At 49.9% G+C, this 19417-nt stretch overlaps 1 protein-coding gene across 9 annotated transcripts in view; it reads left to right on the top strand.

Moving 5' to 3' along the window:
• Positions 1–7734, top strand: part of CHST10 (carbohydrate sulfotransferase 10) — a 29559-nt gene extending 21825 nt beyond the window's left edge. For all 9 annotated transcript variants that reach the window (XM_084900859.1, XM_084900853.1, XM_084900851.1 and 6 more), the window contains 3 exons: positions 1607–1841; positions 4122–4227; positions 5612–7734. In XM_084900859.1, the coding sequence (XP_084756985.1) occupies positions 1607–1841; positions 4122–4227; positions 5612–6149 (879 nt within the window). In that variant the 3' untranslated portion in view covers positions 6150–7734. The remainder of the gene's footprint in view (positions 1–1606; positions 1842–4121; positions 4228–5611) is intronic.
• The last annotated feature ends 11683 nt before the right edge of the window (positions 7735–19417 follow it).

Below are 19417 nucleotides of genomic sequence, written 5' to 3'. Positions count from 1 at the left end.
CTATATCTCCTATGTACTATGTTTTTGAGGGGAAAAGCTATTGAAGACCTATTCCAGATAACAGAAATGGTCAGAACCAACACTCAAAAGGTGACATCACAGAGAAAAGAATTGTAGCCCTTCCCCAGTGTGGCTGGACCCCAAGCTCAGAAACCCAACAGGAGGCTGTGCTCCTGCTGCCTCGGGCTCATGGGGTCTGTCAGCACGCCCGCCTCTGCGTGGTCTCGGGCCCACTTTCCTGCTGGGCATAGGCTTCTGGCATCAAAGCCTTCATTTCACAGTCCTGGATTTTCTCATCTGGTTGATAACTCCTTAGAGAATAGGCAAGTGCTGGCGTGCTCCCTCCCGCATGTGCTCACAGTGGCTCAATGCCTCCCTCCCTAACCTGCATCTCAGGAAACACCGCTGTGTGCTTATTGCTGCTGGACAGGGGCTGCCTCTAGCAGGTCTGCCTCAGGCCGGCCTCTAGGTGTGGGTTCTTGACTTTGTGTAGGGAAGATTTTGCAACATGAGTCCAAATGGGTTTGAATGTTTGTTTATTAAAGCTGGGGACAGTGAAACGAAGGAAGGAATCGGGTAAAGAAACAATGGGGGAAGCCTAGGCAGGGCTCTGCTTTGGCTCTTTACAAATGTTCAAGGACAGAGGTGAGCCTGGGCGGGCTGCTTGAGCTCACAGGGAAGTCAGAGAATTAGGGGTTTTGGAGACAGGCGGTGAGCCCAACTTGAGTGGTCTCTGTCCCCTCTTCTCTGGTTACGTCTTATATCTTAGGTCTGTTGAGCATTAATGGGGTTTTTGTTATTTGTTCCTTCATCTGTCCTTGGGTCTAGCTGGCACAGGTGGCATTGATTGGGTCTTTGTTTTCCCAGGCCAGCGTGATTTAAGATCTATTCTCTGGTTAGGGAGGAGGGTATAAACCATTTGTTCTCAAGTGTCCTTCGTTGGGGAAGATAAGGTCTTTCGATTCACAAGCTGCTGCAAGCTGCCCAAACTATCTGGCCTTGTTTCATTTTTTTGTCCCAGTTTCCCCATTCCACTTACCCCGGGATTTTCCTAGCTTCTAACTCTCCTGCTACACTTACCACTGAGGAAATGGAGCCATGGCTGCTGCATTTTCAAAACATGCTAAATGACATAGGTGTTTTTTAAATTAATAAACCAGAATATCTTCCAAATAGTCACCATGTAGTCAGCTGGTCCTTCAATACAGGCCATGCAGGCACACATAGAATCACTGGGAGGGAAATTCTATGGAGAATGGGGGGGTGGGGGTGAGGGGAATAGGGAACTGGCATTTTCTGAAGCCCTGAATGAAAAGTGTCCTACAGTTTCAGAAAATTATGGCTCATAATTTCATCAGCAAAGTGACTAGCAGACACCCCACCCCTCATTTTGTCCAAGCGGAGGATGAGGAACAAGAGGGCTCGCTTTTCTTTGAACATGGACTTGAGTCCCAGGCCTCTGGAGGTGAATCCAGTCCACAGGGCCCTGCTTATGTCGATGCAGCTTCTCTGCCTGCCCAGCTGGAGGCCAGAGCGCAGGGCTCCCCAGCAGCAGCCTCTTCTGCTAAGGAGGCTCTCATGCCCTTTTGCCTCCCTGTCCCTGCAGCCAACCGGGAAGGTGCTCTCAGACGGCCAGCTTGTTCAGCCCTTGGTCTATATGGAGCGCCTGGAGCTCATCCGAAACGTCTGCAGGGACGAGGCGCTGAAGAACCTCTCACACACGGCGGTGTCCAAGTTTGTCCTGGACCGAATATTCGTCTGTGACAAGCACAAGATCCTCTTCTGCCAGACTCCCAAAGTGGGCAACACACAGTGGAAGAAAGTGCTGATCGTGTTAAACGGTACGTTCCGTGCCCGTAGTGTGCCCTCCCTTGGTGACTTTGGGGTTTGCCCTGGGAGGGCCACTGTGACCTGGGGTGGCGGGAGGCAGACAAAGGGGGTAAGGGAGGGGCCACAGGGAGGGACATCTCCTAAGAGGAGCTGGTAACCTGTCAGACAGTTCTGTGTTGTATTTGGTGGGGTTCATTTAGATGCTGAATGTTTTCAAAGGGGCACCCCTAAGGCCAAGGCCACGGTCTCCTCACTTTCCACAGCAGAGTCCCCATCTCAGGCAGCCTGATCACCTGGTGGGTCCTGTTTCTTCTCTCCAGATTCACAGCGTTAATTCTTACTAGATACTGGCTCTGTCCTTGTCATCCAAGGCCCCATGCTCACTGAGTGCCAGGAAGCCGCCCCACAGCCGCCCTTCCTGTAGTGAGAAGGGCCCCTTCCCCAGGCCTGGGAGGGAGCCTCTACCCACACACAAAGGATTCAGTGCCACGTGGGCAGAAAGAAATGGTCCTCATTTACACCAAGCATCATATTCAGAGGATTTAACTGACTTGCCTCAGGAAATCTGATGTTTTCTTGGGAACAAGTGAGATCACTGACAAGTGACCTCATACAGTAGCTTTTTGTTATTCACTGCTCTTCCAGACACCATGTCTATTAGTTTAAACTCTATTTACTCTGAGCTGACAAGATACTTATGGGTTCTATGTCTTAAATTCAGCTGTAAAAGAAGCACAGCAGTGTGACCTGGATGAAGAATGCGACCTGGCAGCCCTGAGGGTGGTGGCCCCGACTCTGGCCCCTGCCCTCAGTAAGGGGTCAGAGTTTGTTGTCACTGACCTTTTCCCAGGTTGGCTGGGGAAGGAGAGAGACACTCGCCTCATTTTCTGGTATATAATGAATATGCTTGGGTAATCTGAATGCATGTTGGATTTTTGATGTCATAGAATGAGATTACAATCAAATTTGAAACAATGAATATACAATTCTTACAAATCTGCCACCACTGTATGCAATATCAGTGGAGGGCAGGACAAAAGCAGGAGCAGGTGGCCAGGCCGTGTGTAGGCGCACCGGAGAGGCACCGCGGCCCTCCCAGGCACTGCGGCAAGGAGGCGGCAGCGGAGCCAGCCATAACTCTCCTGCTGGTGGAGGTTCTTGCCTTCAATTGTAAAAATTCAGTTTGTAAAAGAACACAGCATCTGTGAAGCGTGATAAAGCAAAGCACAATGTAACAAGGTATGCCTGTAAGAGGAAACAGGTGGTCCTGTGGCTGCCTTCTGCCGGCCCCCTACCTGCGCCTGGATGGGGACAGATATCTGAGCAGGTCCATGTGCAAATCCACAGGTTGGTTCATTTTATAGACTTGCCCATGTAGAGCCATCCACAGCAGTTAGTGTAGAGGTCTAGACTGGCACTTAAACATTTGGGGGAAGAATAAAAAAAAATAGACAAGTTGTAGCCACTGCTTAGATGGCCCAAGAGAGATTTCCCCCCACCAGACTCCACGTGTAACAAGACAGGAGTAACACAAAGATGGATGTAAAGGTTTGCAGAGTCTTGGCTAAAAGCTCAGGTAATGACACTTTATTTCCATTTGTCTAAGTTTGGAAAAGAATGAAAACCTGCCCAACCCACCAACCCAAGGATGCCCCTCCCCAGGTTACATTCATCAGCCTGCCTCTGAGCACTGTGGCTCTTGACCTTGCCATTCTCTTCTTAGTTACTCCGTCTCATCCTTAACCCTTGCTTCTGTCTATCCCACAACATTAGCTGGGTTGTTCGGGACCAAATATCTGTGCCACTTGCCACATCTCTGGGGTGCCCTGAGGTTACCTAGGAACCCACGTTAGGCCCAGGGATGTGGGTCCTTGCCTGTCGGGAGTGCCGGGCCTGTGAGTGCTGTGGGTGAGCAGGTGGTTCTCTTGTGCCCAGTTTCACAGAGTGAGCGTGGGAGGTCGTGGATATCCTGTTTGCATGCAGCGATGTGTCTGTTAGCAGGTTTAGCCCGATTCCAGTGCGGTACCAGGGTGGGTATCATCCTTCCTTCCACCCCTTACTTGTTCCCTTGCCCTCCTCCTCCTAACTCCTGTTTCCTCCTTTTGGCTTACAGGTGACCAGAAGCTTGTCTGCACTCTCATTTTGCCACGTATCACTTGTCTTAGTTGGAATTCAATAGCACATGGATATTGGATCTAACTTGTGGGGAACATGGGCCTAAGTTAAGAGACGGGCATCTTTAAAGGTAGCACTGAGGGGGCCACACCACTTCTCTTTTGTTTACTTCCCAGGTGCCTTTCCTTCCATCGAAGACATCCCTGAGAATGTGGTTCATGACCATGAAAAGAACGGCCTCCCTCGTCTCTCTGCCTTCAGCGATGCAGAAATTCAGAAGCGGTAGGAACAGGTTCCTGCAGGGAGGGGCATTTCGATACATCCCAGGCTCGGTTCTGTACTTGCCATATGTCCCAAGCTGCACCAAGGACTCCAGAGGGCTGTTGGTTTGCATTGGAGAGAGGCAGCTTTGCACATGCCCAGAGTTCAGTGCATTTAATCTCAGAAATCTTGATGGGAATTTCGGATGGCTCCCCACCCTCACCTTCATGCAGTCCATAGGAATGAAGGAAGGTCATTCTCCCAATAGAAGTGAGTGGTCATTTTTGTTCTGCGTTGGTTGTGTTTAGTTTTCTGGACTCCTTACTGAATATGATTGTTACTTCATAAGAAAGGGGTTTAGGTTGCAGGGAAACCCCACTTAGTTTTCATTTTCCTCAACGGCATCGTGCCCGCTTCCCCGCCACTGCCCTGGGAGTGGCGGTGTGGACTGGACCTAGCACAGCCTGGCAGACAGACACACCAGTCACAGCAGGGAGGGCACTGGCACTTAAAACTTAGCTATAAATGGAAAAGTTCTCTTTACTAGCTATGAAATGGCCCGCCAGAGCAAAGTTCAACAGGAATAAGAATGTCAGGACCCACCTGAACTTGGCCCTGCCTCGCTCATTAGCACCTTCTCTTCCTTCCAGCCCTGGTTCCAGGGGCTTTCCAATGTGTCCAAACCCTTCAGAACGCAGCTGTTCAGTGCCAGAGCCGAGCTGGGTCAGGCTGCCCTGTTACCATCCTGGGCTTTTGCCAGGAAATGGTTAGGGCCTGCGAAGCACTGAGCCGTTTCTGGCAGGGGGTAAGCCTCTGCAGTGACAGCAGTGGCCTCACGTTGTCATGGTCTCCTTGGGGCCCCGGCGCCACCACTGCCTCCCTCAGTCTCCTGGGCCAGCTCTCCGCCTGCTGGAGCCTCAGCCTCGCTCCATCTCCTGCCACCACCGCTCTTATCTCTCCTGCCCCTGGCAATTTTGAATTGCGTCTTTTAAGATATAAAGTAATTTTCCTAGTCTCAGTTGTTCCTAGCTCATTCAGAGTTCCTGTCCTTAGGATTTTCTTCCCAGGAACAAAACTTTTAAATGTTCTTAACATTTTGAAATTCTCAAGTAAAACAAAACGTAGGTTAAATAGATGTTTTCACAGCGGCCCCCTGGACAGTCACAGTCTCTGAGCTTCCATTTCCTCACCTATAACATGGGTGCTAACGAGCAGGTTGCCTTCAGTGGCATTTGATGGATTAAGCGGGCTGTGTGTGATGTGCTCATCTCAGGGCTTGCCCGGGTGAGGGTTCAGAATGTGGCGGCTGCAGCTGCTCCAGGTGTTTCTCCAATCTTCCCCACTCACAGCCGTCACCACCACTAGCACCGGCTTCACCTCTTGTTTATCTACATTTTTCCCTTAGCTTGAAAACCTACTTCAAGTTTTTTATTGTAAGAGATCCCTTTGAAAGACTGATATCTGCTTTTAAGGACAAGTTCGTCCACAATCCCCGCTTTGAACCCTGGTACAGGCATGAGATTGCCCCCGGCATCATCAGGAAGTACAGGCGGAACCGGACGGAGACCCGGGGCATCCAGTTTGAAGATTTTGTGCGCTACCTGGGTGATCCAAACCACCGATGGCTGGACCTGCAGTTTGGGGACCACATCATTCATTGGGTGACGTACGTCGAGCTGTGCGCGCCCTGCGAGATATCATACAGTGTGATTGGTCACCACGAGACCCTGGAGGACGACGCCCCGTACATCTTAAAAGAGGCGGGCATAGACCACCTGGTGTCATACCCCACCATCCCTCCGGGCATCACCGTGTATAACAAAACCAAGGTGGAGCACTACTTCCTGGGCATCAGCAAACGGGACATCCGGCGCCTGTATGCCCGTTTTGAAGGGGACTTTAAGCTCTTTGGGTATCAGAAGCCAGATTTTTTGTTAAACTAATGTGTAGATCTGTGAACACAGATACCTTTGTTAGACCGGAGGCTAAGCAAGTGGAGATCTGAGCACAGAACTGACACTCCCTCCCTCTCACTCCTCAAGACTCCTGCGGGCCCCTGGGGGCCATGGGCGCCTCGGCTGGTGAAGCTGCACCCGACGGTTCTGGCTCAGTGTGAACATCAGGCGTATTGAGGGCCTTCGCCCCCACGCCTGCCAATGCCATGAGGCCTTGGTCTCCTGGAAGGGTAAAAGGACCACACATTTGCAGGAGCGAAAGTTACACGCACTAGGGGTCATTTCCCTCAGCCGACAAGGCGGGGAAGGCCTGCCTGTCACCCGGGGTCGGTGGGAAGAGCACCTCGCACTCTCAGGAGACCCGAGAAGCTGATGGTGTGCAGAACTGGCAGGAGCTCATACGAGACCAAGTCTGTGTAATAAAATGTCAGCTCTGGCTCTCTCCTTGGCGCTGCTGTAATCACAGAGGTAAACCGTTCTTTCCACGACTGTCCCCTTCCTGTGGGATTCGGGGGTGACCCGAGGGCACTTTTTGGCATCCGTCCTTTAAGAATACACGCCTGATACCGCTAGTCCCTGTTTCTGATCCTCTGTCTGCCAGGTGGTTACCTCATTCAGCCCAAGAGCTTTTGGGAAGGGGAGTGGAGTGTTCTTCCCACCTGAGAAGCGAATGTCTTTGGGAAAAGGAAGAGCTGGTGGGTTCTGGAGCTCAGGCTGCTGTGGACGTGGGCGTGCCGGTCCCGATGGCTGTGCCTCTCTTGTCTCTGTTCCACCTGGAGGGGCAGCGGGGCTTCCTTTCCTTCTCCCCAGGCCCTCCGCTGGGGCTGGAGGCCAGCAGGGCAGCGTGGCAGTCCCTGCAGTTTACATGGTTCAGTTTCATCTCAGCCAATGGCTCCCCGGACCTGCTTTGTTAGTGCCGTCATCCCGGGCTGAACGTTGGATGATGAGGTTCACCAGCAATAAAATCCTGGGCGGAGGCAGCCTCCAGGAACGCATCTCCCAGGCACTGGCACCGAGGAGCGAGCTGCGGCCACCATGTCAGGTGCCTGCTGACGCCGAGGACCGTTTCCCTGTGAGAAGTCCCACGTGCCATGAGCCCAGCTTTTCTTCCAGGCAGCTTCCACCTTCTCTTTCTCAGAGGGGCTGCCTGAGTCTGTAAATGTGAAAGTAATAAAGTAATAAATAAAAACTGTCCAACCTGACACGTGCTGCACTTTGAGGGGCTCTCTGTGGCCCCACCCGGTCCCCGCGGCCTGGCCCCAGTGAGGGGCCTGCAGGACTGCTCTAGTGGCTGCTGGTGGCAGGACCACAGAAGGGAAGGCCCACGTGTGACAGGCCCCAGCGCTGACCAAGGGACGTCAGTGTGGTGGCCTGTCAGCTGACAAGCGGGATGTCACATGAGCTCTGTTTTTGTAGTCTTGTGAAAATCATTTCACACCTAATCAGACAATTGATTACCTCTTTCCTATTTGAAATGTAACAGTGTGAATAATATATTTGAGTCTAAGGCCTTAAAGTTAGAACTAATTTTTTAAAAATATCTTTCTTCTCAGAAATAAAGGTCAGAAAGCTGTGTCCTCATGTGTCCCCAATCCTCTGGCTTTTAGATTTTGGTCACTTTTCTTTGGCATTTGGGTCATTTTCCTAACAGATTTTGCAAACAGGTAGCGCTGGCCACCAGAACATCTGGACATTTCACAGTATGTCCCAATGTCATTCCCCATCACCGCCCCATGCGTAGTAGATCTTGACCCCGCACAGCGCCCCACTGCAGTCACCTCCACCAGAATCATTCACTTCCTTCCCTCCCCCGCCTCCCCCCGGACCTGAGGAGGAGGTGCCAGTTCTCCTGTCACCCAGACAGTTTCCCCCTCACTGCTGCCCAGAGGAGCTTTGCAGACGCAGCCTGGAGCCAACCCTCACACTGCTGGGTCCTTCCTGGAAACACACACTGCCTGTGCCGGGGACCTCCCTCACCTGGCAGGTGTCACTGGGCAGCTGTCTCAACCTGTGCCTATGCCCGCTCCAGGAGCCCCGTGTCCTCAGCCCTGGGCCTTTGTGGCTGACGCTGGACCTGCCAAGGGGTAGGATGGAGTGTCCCTACAGGGTGGGCACTAAGGTGGTTGTGGGCTGGGGTGCCACCAAGGTATAGTGCTCACAGCTCATTCCCTTCCCAGGTAAGGGGATGGGCAGCACAGGAGATGGTGGCTGGTGGGAAATGTCAGGGTGAGAACTCAGAAGTAACATTAAGCTTGGATTTGAAAGAGGAATAAATAAGACCTGGCCCGTGTTGCTCAGTGGATAGAAAGTCATCCTGTACACCAAAAGGTGTAGCTTTGATTCCTTGTCAGGGTGCATGTGGGAGGCGGCTGATCGATGTTTCTCTCACCCTCATTTTAGGCTTTCTTTGTGTCCAATGGCCTGAAGTCTCAGAGTGTAATAATAAAAATTTTACTCAATATTTGTGTACATTGTGTTGTTGTCTCATAGCAAGACTGAGGAATCAGTGGGTGTGGGAGAATATCTCGGTGCCGCCCTTGTTCCGTTTCATTCAGGCCCCTGGGACAGTGACTACAGGGACGTGCCCACTGGCATATTTGCGATGAGTATGTAGGCCCTGTTCACATGGGATTCACACGCCCTCTCCTGCACCCGCCTCCTGCTGGTGTGGCACCACAGCATCGTGGGTTCCTGTTCGCCTCTGATGCTATGTAACAGCACTTCTCTTTAATTTGCAATCTCAATTGGACCATAGGTTTTATAAAATATTAACTACTTGGACGTGGTAACAGCTAAAATGTAGAGCATTAGAAGTTGTTACTCTTCGTGAAGAAAAAGTCTGAACAATTTGAAAACCAACAACTTTTCCTGCACCCATCACCCTGATGCCTGCCGAGGCCCCAGAGCACAGGCCTTCTCGTTTCTGTGGGAGTCGGAGCTGCCGGCGTCTTGAGCTCTGAGGAACATTAAACGGTAATTGTGACAGATTGCTGAACACTGAGTGTGGATGCGGTTAAGAGAGAGGAACTGCAGGAGGCTGTGGTCTTAGGGAGGTTGCTTCTCTTTCGTGGGTTTTACTTCTGGAACCCCACCACATTCTTGTGATGAAGAATCTGTCCAGATAAAGATACCACAACGGAAGAAAACTGCATGTTAATAAACTGGATAGTTACAGGTGTAAAATCCTCAACAAAATGTTATCAAACCGGTTTCAACAGAACATTAACAGGGTCATATACCATGACCAAGTAGGAATTATTTCTGGTATGCCAGCAAGGGTCAACATATGCAAATCAATCAATGTAATACACCACATAAATAGAATAAAGGCCAAAAATTCCTCGTTCATATCAATAGATGAAGAAATAGCTCCAAGAATCTATGGCACAACATCATGCCTGTAGTTAATAAATAATGTATTGTGCACTTAAAAATATGTTAAGATGCTAGGTATCAGGGTAAGTGTTAGCACAAAGAGAAAAACCCATAAGTAATGGGATATAAGGAACTCAGAGGTGATGAAAATATTTAATACCTTGGTTGTGGTATTAATGATAGCAATATACAACTCCTAAATTGTATACATTAAGTATGTGCATTTTGCTATACTAGTTATACCTCCATAAGTCTGGGGAAAAGAACGTAATGCTCAGGAAATAGGATACCATTTGTACCTTGGTTTTGGTTCTAATGTCATTCTCCAATAAAAGGAACAAAAGCTTCTTGAAGAAATGGTTGAAGCTAAGACCCAGGTAATATGCTATATAATAAAAGGCTAATATGCAAACAGACAAAATAGTGGGCAAAACGAACAACTGGTCACTTTGATGTGTGCTGACCACCAGGGGGCATTTCCAGAACATGGTGGGTGTTGTCTGGTGGGATGGTGAAGCAGGTGAGTGGGGGCACTAGACCAAGTCAGGGCACCAGTCACTGTCACTGGGGCAAGCCTCTGTGGTTACTGAAAATTCTTTGCTCCTGCACACTGTGGTCCTGCCTGGCACTCACACTCCTGGCCAGCACTATAACCACCACTCACATTCACTGCCAGCTCCAGCTCTGCTTGTATCCAGAGCCGGCACCGGAGTTGCCACTCACACCTGCTGCTGGTGCCTGGCGCTGGTCCCAATCACACAGTGCCATCAGTGGGTGTGAGCGGCTGCCAGCCCTGATCACCCCTCAGGGCTTCTCCACCTCCCCCTATTCCTGAGGGGCTATCAGGGCAGCAACTGCCGCTCGCACCTGCTGACAGTGCCGGCCCTGCTCACACCCACTACTGGAGCCGGCCCCAATTGCTCCACACTGTCAGTGGGTGCAAGTGGGGTAGGTGTCAGCACATGGAAGTGGTAGTGGCGGAGCAGAGGGCACTGAGGGCTGCAATGGAGGAACCTTGATAGGGTTTGGGCAGGAGGCAGCTGATCCACATTTTATCCATGTTTGTTTCTCTGTCTCTCCCTTCCTCTCTCATATATATGTATATATATGTGTGTATGTATATATCTATCTATATATATACATATATATGTATATATATATATACATATATATGTGTGTGTGTGTGTGTGTGTGTGTGTGTGTGTGTGTGTGTGTATGTGGTCTTAAGATGTTTTATATTATATACTAGAGGCCCAGTGCACGAAATCCAAACACTGGGGGAGGGGTCACTCAGCCCAGCCTGCACCCTCTTGCAGTCTGAGATCCCTTGGGGGATGTCCACCTGCCAGTTTAGGTCCGATCCCTGGGATCGGACATCTCTCTTGCATCCAGGATCCCTTGCTCCTTAATGCCAGCTGCTCACTCCTTACCACTCAGCTCGCTGCTCCTTAGTGGCAAGCTCTTTACCGCTTGGCTCGCTGCTCCGTAGTGCTGCCTCGGAGGTGGGAGAGGCTCCAGCCACTGCCTCTGCACTCACCAACAGTGAGCCTGGCTTCTGGCTGAGCACTGACCACCAGGAGGCAGCTCCTGTATTGAGTGTCTGCCTCCTGATGGTCAGTGCACATCATAGCGACTGGTCATTCTGGTCGTTCCACCGAAACGGTCACTTAGGCTTTTATTATATAGAAAATTCATGCAAGAGTAAGCCTTCCTTCCCCTGGCTGTTGGCACCAGCTTCCCTCCAGGACCCAGGCTGCCGGCACCGGCTTCCCTGCAGCACTTGGGACCTGAGCTTCCCTCTGGCTGCCGGCAGGCACCGGGACCCGGGCTGGCTTCCTTCGGGCCACCCACAGGCACCCGCGACCCACACTGGCTTCCCTCCAGCCCAAGCTTGATCAGGAAGGACATCCAGAATGATGTCCGGAAGACATCCAGTCTAATTAGTATATTACCCTTTTATTATTATAGATATGACATATATATATATATATATATATATATATATATATATATATATATATATATCCCTAATATGCAAATAGACTGAACAGTAGAACAACCGAACAACTGGTCGATTTGACGTGTGCTGACCACCAGGGGGTGTGTGTGGAACATGGCGGGTGTCGGCCACAGCTGGGTGTTGGAGCAGGGGAGTGGGGCAAGCCTCTGGTGGTTACTGAAAATTCTTCGCTCCACATGCTGCGGTCCTGCCTGGCATTTGTACCTGCTGCCTGCACCTGCTCTACTTGCACTCTCTGCTGGCGCCCGGTGATGGTTCTGATTGCTTGGCTCCATCAGCAGGTGTAAGTGGCAGCTCCTGGCCTGGATCACCCCTGAGGGCTTCTTCACCTGCCCCTGCTCCTAAGAGGCAATCAGGGCAGCAACTACTGCTTGTACCCATTGTGGCACCGGCCCCAATTGTTCTGTGCTGTTAGTGGGTGGCAGGGACGGCGACAAGAGTGGGGCTGCTGGCAGATGGGACCAAGAGCTGCGGCAGATGGGGCCAGGTGGGGGCGTGGAGGATGGGCCGAGACTCAGCCCTGCGCCCACCACAGCCTCGCAGCCCACATTTCCTTTCAAGGTGCACAAATTCATGCACTGGGCCCCTAGCAAAAACCAGAACCTCTAATAAGCAGAAAAAGAAGAAACTGTCACTTCTAGTATTCCCACTTCCTAGAGTTCACTAGTGTTAGCATTTTATGCATTCCAAACTGTATTTCATCATTTTATCAGTTTATACTTGTTTAATTATCAGAAAAAAGTAAACGTTTCAGAAGTTATTTTTCAAATGTATGGTATAGTGAACATCCTTCCATATCAGTATATATACACAATCACATGTCTATGTACATCAGTAGATATCATCTACACATTTTAAATCAACAACTTTAGTCTATTTAAGAGTATTTAATAGATTTTAATTTATGCAGCTAGGTATTTTTGGAAATGATAATTATTTGCTATTATAAATATACAGTTGGGATGTATTCCTCTTAGTTATTTCAAGCAATGCCTAGAACTCTTAGAACAGAGAGAGAATGCTTCCAGGGCATGCCAGGGCAGGGCCTCTGGCTGGACCAGGCTCTGGCTCCTGAGCAGGCCCTTCCTCTGGCTCTGGAGAGCTCTGGAGTTCAGGTTGTGGACCTGGAGCAGGAGAAAGAGAGAGATTTACTCACACACCTGGCTTTCCCGTGACTTTCCACAGACAGGAAAGATGCCAGCCCATGAGCCTGCCCTCCCCGGGTTTATCTGCCCGGGTTCTCAGTCCCCCTCACCTTCCTGAGTTTCCTCAGTGGGCTCAAGATGCCCAGCTCTACCCATCGATTTTGGGCGTGGCCCACCAGGTGTGAGGCAGGGGAGTTGATGGGCACCAAGGCCTATTCTATGTCGAACAAGATGAAAGTAAAGAGCTGCCCAAAACCCTGGAACTGGTCCAGCCAGATTCCCACCATCAAAGCAATGACCCTTGGGAGAGGCAGGTGGGCAGTCAAGTCAGAGTTCCAGTCTTTCCTTCACTCTGCCCTCCCATGACACTCTTGTTTGGGACTGAGCCTCTGTACAGTCCCCTCCACATCCAGGGGACAACCCCATGCCAACTCCAGCCCCCCTGTGGCTGTTCTGTTTGTAGCAGGTGTGGGATCCAGCAGGTTTAACACAGAGACTGTGTGAGACCCTTTTTCCCTCTGGCAGCTCTCCTGAAGGACCTGTACGCTGCCCACCCCAGCCCTCCAGGCCCCTGGGCAACTGGGCTGAGGACTGACAGACTCCTGAGCTGCCTGCTCACCACCATCCTGTTCTGAGCTCACCTGTGAGGAGGGGCAGGCAGAACGGGATAGGTCTGGGGTTGGGGGGAGGGAACTCTGAGGGACAACTCAGCCCAGCCTAACCTCTGGGTCTGTAAAGCCAGGGACCCCATCACTGTCCTCTTTGACTCATGTCCTCCTGAAATAAGCTCAGATCTCCTTTGGGAATCAGAAGATGTGGAAGATCAGGGTTCTGCCAGGCACCCCCCAACTCACATTCCCCACTCTGCTGACACAGGGGGTCCTCCTTTTGGACCCAGATGCCACTTACTTTATGACTTGGTCCGGCAGTGTGTCACCTTGGTCATGATAAGTTTGCTTCTTGATGCAGAGAACAACTTGATGACATCAGATCTCAAGGATAGTAAACAGGACTGCGAATGATATACAAGCATGTCAAACTCACCGCTGGTGTTTGAATTGTACAGTGTGACTGTCTGACTGAGTGACTAGAACTGAGGCCAGAGATTGTGTCTGCTTTATTCCTTGAGTCAGGCCGTGTCTGCAAAAGTGCCTGCCTGAAGTAGAAGCTTAGTGCACATTGTCAAGTAAATGAGCTCCAACCAGAACCATCCCAGCCACCTGAGTGGGCCTGGGGCCTCTTATCCCCAGAGATCCCCAATGTGCTACACAAGAACCAGGACAAGGCCAGCTGGTGAAATCTCAAAAGTGCTAGACAGGTTGCTTTCCATGTGCTTTTCCAAACTCAGATGCCACAGGCTGCTGATGGGGTGGTGGAGGGCAGGGGGTGGGGGGAATTTGTCAGGGGACTTTCCATGGGACAGAGAGACATAAGTGGAATGAAAACCACAGCTGGTCCAGCAGCCCTTTCTGCCGAGTCAGGCAGCAGGTAAGCCCGGTCATGGCTTGTCCCTACTGCAGTGCCTACAAGAGCTTTATGATGTTGATCCTGTACCACCCCACTTTCCAGAGGAGCATTCTGAGGCTCAGACTGATGTGATGACATTGTTAAGACACACAGATAGCAGTGGGCAGAGGCCCCACTGCAGTGAAGAGGGGACCAACGCTCACCGTGTTAATAGATCTTCCAGGAACCATTGGGCCCTGGAGAAGGCCGGGTGGATGGGCATCAGGGTGCAGACATGGGGGATGTTTCCAGCCGGGAAAGCTGGGACCAGGGACCCCACCACCTTCTCCAAGGTGCTTTTCTGGAGGGCCCTCATCCTGCAGGCCTCACGAAGTCTCTGAGTTAACTCAGCGGCACACTGTGTGGAATAAGGTGGGACATCTAGTCAGTGGCATCACCACGAATGCTAGGAGGATGGAGGTCTGGAGCTCACACAGGAGTCCCAGACCCTCAGGAATGTGTGCAAGAGGAGGGACTGGAGGGCCCAGGCTGAAGAAGTTTCTAGGTTTTCAAAGTTCCACTTAAGTTTGGTGGGTGGGGGTGTTCATAAAATTGTTACAATCTAGGCATTATTTTAGTTTTTTGTTTTTTCATGTTTGAATATTTTGCTCTTTTTATTTTATTTTACTTTTTTTAAATTAAATTTTTATCTGTGTACATATACCATTGCCCCCCCTCCCATACATGCCCTCCCTCCCCAGGGTTTTGTGTCCATTGGTTGTACATATATGCATGTATACAAGTCCTTCGATTGATCTCTTATCTCCCCCAGATCTCCCTACCCTCCCACTGTAATTTGACAGTCTGCGTGTTGCTTTACTGTCTCTATATCTATTGGTTCATCAGTTTATAATGTTCTTTATTATCCATAAATGAGTGAGGTCATGTGGTGTTTCTCTTTCATTGACTGGCTTATTTCACTCAGCATGATGTTCTCCAATTCCATCCAGGTTGCTGCAAATGATGAGAATTTCTTCTTTTTTATGGCAGCATAATATTCCATTGTGTAGATGTACCATAGTTTTTGGATCCAATCATCTGCTGATGGGCACCTAGGCTGTTTCCAAATCCTAGCTATTGTAAATTGTGCTGCTATGAACATAGGGGTGCATATATCTTTTCTGATTGGTGTTTGTAGTATCTTGGGAAATATTCCTATGAGTGGGATTACTGGGTCAAATGGGAGTTCCATTTTCAGTTTTTTGAGGAAGCTCCATACTGTTCTCTACAGTGGTTGCACAAGTCTAAATTCTCACTAGCAGTACATGAGGGTTCCTTTTTCTCTGCAACCTCGCCAACACTTGTCATTTGTTGATTTGTTGATGTTGGCCATTCTGACAGGTGTGAGATGGTACTGCATTGTTGCTTTGATTTGCATCTCTAGGATAATTAGTGACTTTGAGCATGCTTTCACCTGCCTCTTGGCCTTCCCTCTTTCTTCTTTAGAGAAGATTTTATTTAGATCCATTGCCCATTTTTTAATTGGGTCATTTAACTTCCCATAAATTTCTTCTTTGTGGACATGTAGAGGAAAGATGTCCTGGAGATTCAGGGATGAGTGTTTTCAAATCTGTTTCCTTGTGTCTTGAAGGACTCTGTCTAATAGGGCCCATATTATACATATGTAAATTTTTAAAAAATCTATGTGTTTATTGATGCCAGAGGGAGGAAGGGAAACAGAAGGGAGAGAGAGGAGGGTGGGGGGAGAGAGTAACACCAATGATGAGAGAGCCTCATTGATCGATCACATAGCCCCTAGACAGCAAGCCAGGCATGCGCCCGGACTGGGAATGAAACTGGGAATTCCTGGCTCAGGGTTTGACGCTCAACCCTTGAGCCACAGCAGCATGGCCAGCCCATATAATGTTCTAATTTTAAACTTTCATTAATTCAAATTAAGTAAACGTAAAAATTCACTTAGACATTTAGGTTTCTCTTGTTGGATACACAAGGAGGAGTGTTGGCTTTGTGTATAGACCAACCGGTTTCCCTGGAAAGCAAGTATGAAATGGAAGAAAGGAAATATGTCTCCCCTCAGAGTAAGAGTGTTCACGTGAGAACGATGAGCTTTGGACGATTGGGCCACGGCACTGCGTGGATCACTCTTGCACAGCATGCCTCCTTTGGAAATACTCACCCACTACTCCTTTTTCCTTTTTGGCTTAGAAGGTTTTGACATAATGGTTTTAATTTTAATTATAGATTGTTCCAGTGGTGACAGTGAAGCGTGACCCCCCCCCCCACCCCCTGTGTACCCTGTTTCCGTACCGTCCTGAGCTGGTGGAACCATTGCCTCTTGCTAAGAGGAGTTTGACTGGTGAGTAAACTTCTGGGCTCATTGGGGAAGGAAAATGTTTAACGAAGTGTTGAGTGGAGAGAGTTGTTTTGAATTATTCCTGTTGCAACCAAAGCAATGCTCTTTGCATCCCCAGTGGTTTTTAATATTGTTAACACTTATCCTAGTGGTTGTTGCTGCTCAAATGGCAACTCAAGCTACACACGGAGTGAAGTGGAACGCAGCCCAGTAAGTAATTTTTGCTCTTCATGAGAGCATTTGAAGATATAAATTGGCACACGGGAAAGTTTGGAAAGATATGATTGAGTCTGGCCAGTGTTGTACAGTGGTTGAGGGTCCCCCTGTGAACCAGGCAGGCGTTCACAGTTGGTTTGATTCCAGGTCAGGGCACATGCCCGGGTTGCAGACTGGGTCACCACTGGGTGTCGTGAAGGAGGCAGCCGAGGAATGATTCTCTCTCATCATTTTTGTTTCTCTCTCCTTCGCTCTCCCTGAAATCAATCTAAGTATATTTTTTAAATGTACATTTAGCCTAGCCCCGGCTGATGGGTCTCATTGGGGTGGGTATCTCCCCTTGCACTGAAAGGTTTCCGGATCAGTTCCCAGAAGGGGGGCACTTGGCAGGGTTTTGCAGTCAGTTCCTTTCAGGGGTGGGCAGGAGGCAGCTGACCCGCCTTTCATCGATGTTTCTCTGCCTCTCCTTTCCTCTCTCTACTCTATATTTATATATTGGATATATGATCCTAGTGTAAAACCAGAAACTATACATAAGAAAAGGAGAAGATACTGTCACTTCTAGTAGTTTCAATTCCTCCAGTTCACTAGTGTTCACATTTGGATGCTTACATTTCCAGATTTCATTTCTCCGTTTCATCAGTTTATACTTACCAGAAAAAATGAAATGTTTCAAACATTATTTTAAAACTGTATGATGCAGTGAGCATCCTTCCATGTCGACATATGTGTGTACATATGTATGTGTGCATATATGTGTGTGTACATATATATATTATGTCTATGTACATGAATATATCAGGTCGACACATGTTTTCAATCAACAAGTTTATTTCTATTTATTCAAATAAGTTCTTAATATAATGGATTACAGTCTACATAAATAGCTAGGTACTATTGGACATTTTCATTATTTACTATTATAAATATACAGTTGGGGTGTATTCCTCTTAGTTATTAAAGATAATCGCCTAGAACTCTCATGACAGCAGCAGAGAAGGCTTCCAGCAGCTGGCTCCATAATGGCCTCAGGTACTGCCTCAGGCCATGCCATGCCAGGGTGGGGCGAATGGCTGGACCAGGCTCTGGCCCCTGAGCAGGCCCTTCCTCTGGCTCTGGAGAGCTCTGGAGCTCTGGGTGTGCACCTGGAGCAGAAGAGTGAGGGAGAGAGGGTGGGAGGGAGGGGAAGAGAGAGAGAGAGAGAGAGAGAGAGAGAGAGAGAGAGAGAGAGAGAGAGAGAGACTTTGTCACACAGCTGGCTTTCCGTGACATTCCACAGACAGGAAAGATGCCAGGGCCTTTAAGGGAACTCCAGCCCATGAGCCTGCCCTCCCCAGGTAATGTGCCCAGGTCATCAGTCCCCCTCACCTTCCTGAGTTGCCTCGGTGGGCTCAAGACGCTGCAGCTCTAGATTTTGGGTTTGGCCCAACAGGTATGATGCCGGGGACTTGATGGGCACCAAGGCCTGCTCTGCCTCCAACAAGGCAGAAGGAAGGGGCTGCCCAAAACCCTGGACCTGGTCCAGCCAGGTCCCGACCATCGAAGCAATGACCCTGGGGAGAGGCAGGTGGGCAGTCAAGTCAGAGTTCTGGTCTTTCCTTCTACTATACCCTCCCATGGCACTCTTGTTTGGGACTGAGCCTCTGTGCAGTCCCTTTCCTATCCAGGGAAAGCCGCACTCCATACCCAGCCCCTAGGTGGCTGTTCTGTTTGTAGCAGGTGTGGGATCCAGCAGGTTTAACGTGGAGTCTGTGTGAGACTCCTCTTCCCACTGGCAGCTCTCCTGAAGGTCCTGTACACTGCCCACCCCAGCCCTCCATGGCTCTGTGCATCTGGGCTGAGGACTGAGACAGACTCCTGAGCTGCCTGCTCACCATCATCCTGTTCTGAGCCCTCCATGGTGGTCAGAGAAGGTGGATGGAGAGAGGGGCAGGCAGAGGACAATGGGTCTTGGGGGGAAGGAGACTCTGAGGCACAATTCAGCCCAGCGTCCTCTCTGGGTCTACAAGACCAGGGACCCCATCCTCTGTCCTCTTTGACTCCTGTCCCTCTGGAATAGAAGCCAGCAGAGTTCAGGCCTTTCATGGGGATCAGAAGGTGTATAAGATCAGGGTTCTGCCAGGCAATTCCCCCAACTCACAGTCCCCACTCTGCTGACACAGGGGGGCCTCTTTCTGGATGCAGAGACCACTCACTTTATGACTTGGTCCTGCGGTGTGTCACCCTGGTCCTTAGGAGGAGGTGTGCCTGCAGATGTCGAAAGCACCTTGACGGCATCAGCTCTGATGGACGGTGGACAGGACCTGTGAATGATGGACAGCGTGACTGCGGGACCCACTGCCTAGAACTGAGGCCCAGAGGTTGTGTCTGCATTTCTTGAGTCGGGCTAAGCGTCTCCAAACCTGCTTGCCTGCAGTAGGAGCTTCATACACATTGTTGAGTAAACAAACTCCAACCAGCACCATCCCATCCATCTGAGTGGGCTTGGGGCCCCTGCTACCCGCCCGAGATCCCCCATGTGGCTACACCAAGGCTGAGGACCAGCTAGGTGAAATCTCCTACTGACTGACAGGCTGCTTTCCATGTGTTTTTCCAAACTGTGATGCCACAGGCTGCTACTGGGTGAGTCAGAGTTCTTTCCAATGTACAGAGTGAAATCATTGCCACAAACGACTGGCAC

Source organism: Pipistrellus hanaki (genome assembly GCF_964339955.1).
Source record: "Pipistrellus hanaki genome assembly, chromosome: 12".
Lineage (NCBI taxonomy): Eukaryota > Metazoa > Chordata > Mammalia > Chiroptera > Vespertilionidae > Pipistrellus > Pipistrellus hanaki.
The sequence above is the reverse complement of the archived record's forward strand: the minus strand, read 5'-3'. Positions and strand labels throughout refer to the sequence as shown.